The 3,183-nt window shown below is 37.9% G+C and overlaps 1 protein-coding gene across 1 annotated transcript; it reads right to left on the minus strand.

The window, feature by feature from the left end:
* Nucleotides 1-1,360: 1,360 nt before the first annotated feature.
* On the minus strand, nt 1,361-1,588 carry LOC105464831 (small integral membrane protein 7-like). Its single transcript, XM_071077401.1, is given in 1 exon segment — nt 1,361-1,588. A coding segment is annotated over 1 exon segment (228 nt).
* Nucleotides 1,589-3,183: the final 1,595 nt, after the last annotated feature.

A 3,183-nucleotide genomic window follows, 5' to 3' on the forward strand; every position in this document is an offset into this window, starting at 1 on the left:
TTTTTCTAGACTTCTCTTCTGTGGAAATACTTCACCTGGAACTATCTCTTCCCTTTTGCTAACAGTTTAGTGTCTAAACAGGAAGGCTGATGTCCCTGTTTCAGGTGACCCTCTTCTTAAAGTCTTAGGGATAATTTCAGCTGCACTGAGTGGCAAAGTGGGCCCTGTTTGCATGAAAAAGGAATTTGGTCACAGGGCTTCTGGTTGACCCCAGATGCTGTCAATTTCAGCAAGTAACACTGAATGTCCTTGTGACTTATAAACATTGTTCAAAAATGAGGCTGTGTTAAACTTAAAAGCCAACCTTTCTGCTCAGATCCCTGGATTAAAAAACAGTTTTAAAAATCTATATGATTCTTACCAAAAGGATGGCTTTTAAAAATAAGCCAAGAAATATTCAGAAACAGGTTTCTTGTGAATGCTTGGTAGAAGAGGCATTCCAATATGTCAAAATGATTTAGCCAAGTTCTTTTATCTATGGGAAATGCCATTTTATCACAGCCCCTTATATAAACCCTCCTGAAACCCCTTCAGTAAATAGCATTCCAATTCAGTCACCAAAGTGAAAATATCTTTGAAAACTGTGAGTTGGCTGGGAGACTTAGCACATCTTGGTGAACATTTTTCAACTCACCAGTGAAAGAAGAAGCAATTAAAGGCTAGTTAGGCAGATAGAGAGGGAGGGACTCGGGAGTGGAAAAATACCTGTGAGACCACATCTGCACAGCCCCTGTAGCTAGTGGAAAGAAATTTGGTATAAGAACTTTCTCTAATGCCAAGTGTTTGCTCAGAAGGGACTGTCCTGGCCTAGGAGCAGGTGCAATAGATGGACCTAAATGTCCTTAACTTGACCTGACTCATTATAACGTCCTTAACATGATATTAGCATTGTGGTTTTAGTCCCCTAATGTGTTTTGCTTAGCCATTCATGGATAATAACCAATATTCAGTCACTCTGACCAACCCCAACCATGTGCAGATGCAATACCAAGTGGGAACATTACCCTTCCCATTTGGGCAGAAACAACAGAAGAATTCCTTGTCTTTGCTATATAAAAGAACTCAGCTCCATTTCTGGCAACATGCTTTCAGGGCACCTCTCTTTGCTGAGAGCTTTCCTTCTGCTTAATAAATCCTACTCTACTCATTCTTTGCTGTCCATGTGCCTTATTCTTCTTGGTCTTGGGACAAGAAGTTGCACCTAGCTGAACTAGGGACTAAGCAGACTGCAACACCAAGAGCTTGGGCTTCCTGTGAAGGTCATTAGTTTTCTGGTTGAAAGCATTCTTGAAGTCATCAGGAATGGAGGAACAGAGACTCAGCATCTGAGAACCTGAGTTCCTGGTTCCATATCTGGGACTCAAGAGCCAAACAGCACAATCATGCAGCACATCATGAAGACATTTCACAGGATGGTGAAGATTCAAAAGTATCTGAGGCTCAGTAAGAATTCCCTAATGTTGTCACCTGTGCTGAGCTCCCACACCTCCTTCCCAAAGCCCTGCATGTCCTTCTTTTTCAGCTTAAAGTTGAGCACTGCCCCAGCATTCATCAACAATGTCCCATACAGCAGGATGTCTCCAATCATCTTCATGGCCAAATAATAACAAGGTTAATATATTTTAACAGAAAAGCTAAAAGTCAGAAAAAAATGGGCAAGGCTGAGGGTCAATGTAATAATATTGTATATAAGGTTATGGAAGTTTCAAAGAAATTTAAACAAATGGGCTTAGAAATGGAAAACAAGCGAAAGATCAAGGTACACAAGGATTAGTTGTAGAAATTCCAGTAGATTCATAATATAAACAGAATACAGGAGAAGGTTAAGAATAACTTATTAAATAAATTATTATGTTTCTGATTTAAAAATCATATTCAGTTCTAAAGATGATTAATAAAATAAATCTACAACTGAACTGCAGATATATCCAAAATTGTATGAAAGAAAAAATATATATGTTAAAGTGACTTATATACTTATAATACTCACTTTCTACTACTACTATTATTATTATTATTTAGACAAGAATGAATATTCTTTCCTTCTTAAGATGAGGCTGGTAGAAAATTTCATTAAAATGAAATTTTAACTTTGTTAAAATAAAATTTCATCAAAATGAAATTTTTAAATAAAATTTTGTTTTAATGAAAATCCACTTAGACTAAGGATCATGAATTATTCCATTCTTGCTTCCTAACATCTCTTCTCATCTGGACTATCAAAACACCTAGGGAAACCTGATACCAATCTTTTCTCCCCAATGATCCATGAATCTTAGTCTTGACATTATTTGAATGTAGTTGTTCTAAGAGTTGCATCATTCAACAACCAATAAGAAGGCATAGCTTGTACTGCACAGGTAAATCAACAAATTGAGACAGAGGTTGTGTAGCACAGAAATAGTTTAATTATCGAAAGGCAGCTGAGCAGTAGGACAGGATATATTTCTCAAATCTGCCTCCCCAGGAGCTCAGAGGCTAGAGATTTTGAAGGAAATTTGATGGGCAGGGGACCAGGGCATGGGTGCTGCTGATTGCTTGAAGATGAAATCAATGTCCAAACTGCCAAGTCAGTTTCTGCATGGGGGTCATAGAACCAGTTGAGTTAGTTCTTTGGTATGAATCACAGGTCTGGGTGGCATCAGTTTGCATGCCTGAATGCAGAACGTTGAAAAATATCTCAAATATCAATCTTCGGTTTTCACAACAAGGATGATATCACTAGGAACAATTGGGGATGTTACAAATCTTGTGACCTCCAGCTACATGATTCCTGAGCATAAGCAAGCCAGAAAAAAACGGCTGGTTATTGCTTTACTATGCTTATAGCGCTGCAAAATTCAGGCACCACCATAATTCTAATATAGTGGCCTTTTCTTACTTTTACAAAAGCGTTTTCGGTCTCTGAACAGGGAGGACCTTATTTTCAGGAAGAGACTATTATCATCCTTGGTTTTAAGTTAATCTATAAACTAAATTTCTACCATAGTTAGCTTGGCCTACATCCAAGAATGATTAAGGGCAGTTAGCCTATGAGGTCAGAAGCAAGATGGAGTCTGTTCCTGTTAGATTTATCTTGCTGTCATAATTTTTGCCAAGGCAGTTTCAATGATAGGGTGATTTCTCTCTTTTTTTTAAGTCAGAAAGTCTTTTCCATAGGGTAGTAATTTGATTCCTTAGCAA

This window comes from Macaca nemestrina, chromosome 13, assembly GCF_043159975.1.
Source record: "Macaca nemestrina isolate mMacNem1 chromosome 13, mMacNem.hap1, whole genome shotgun sequence".
Taxonomy (NCBI): Eukaryota; Metazoa; Chordata; class Mammalia; order Primates; family Cercopithecidae; genus Macaca; species Macaca nemestrina.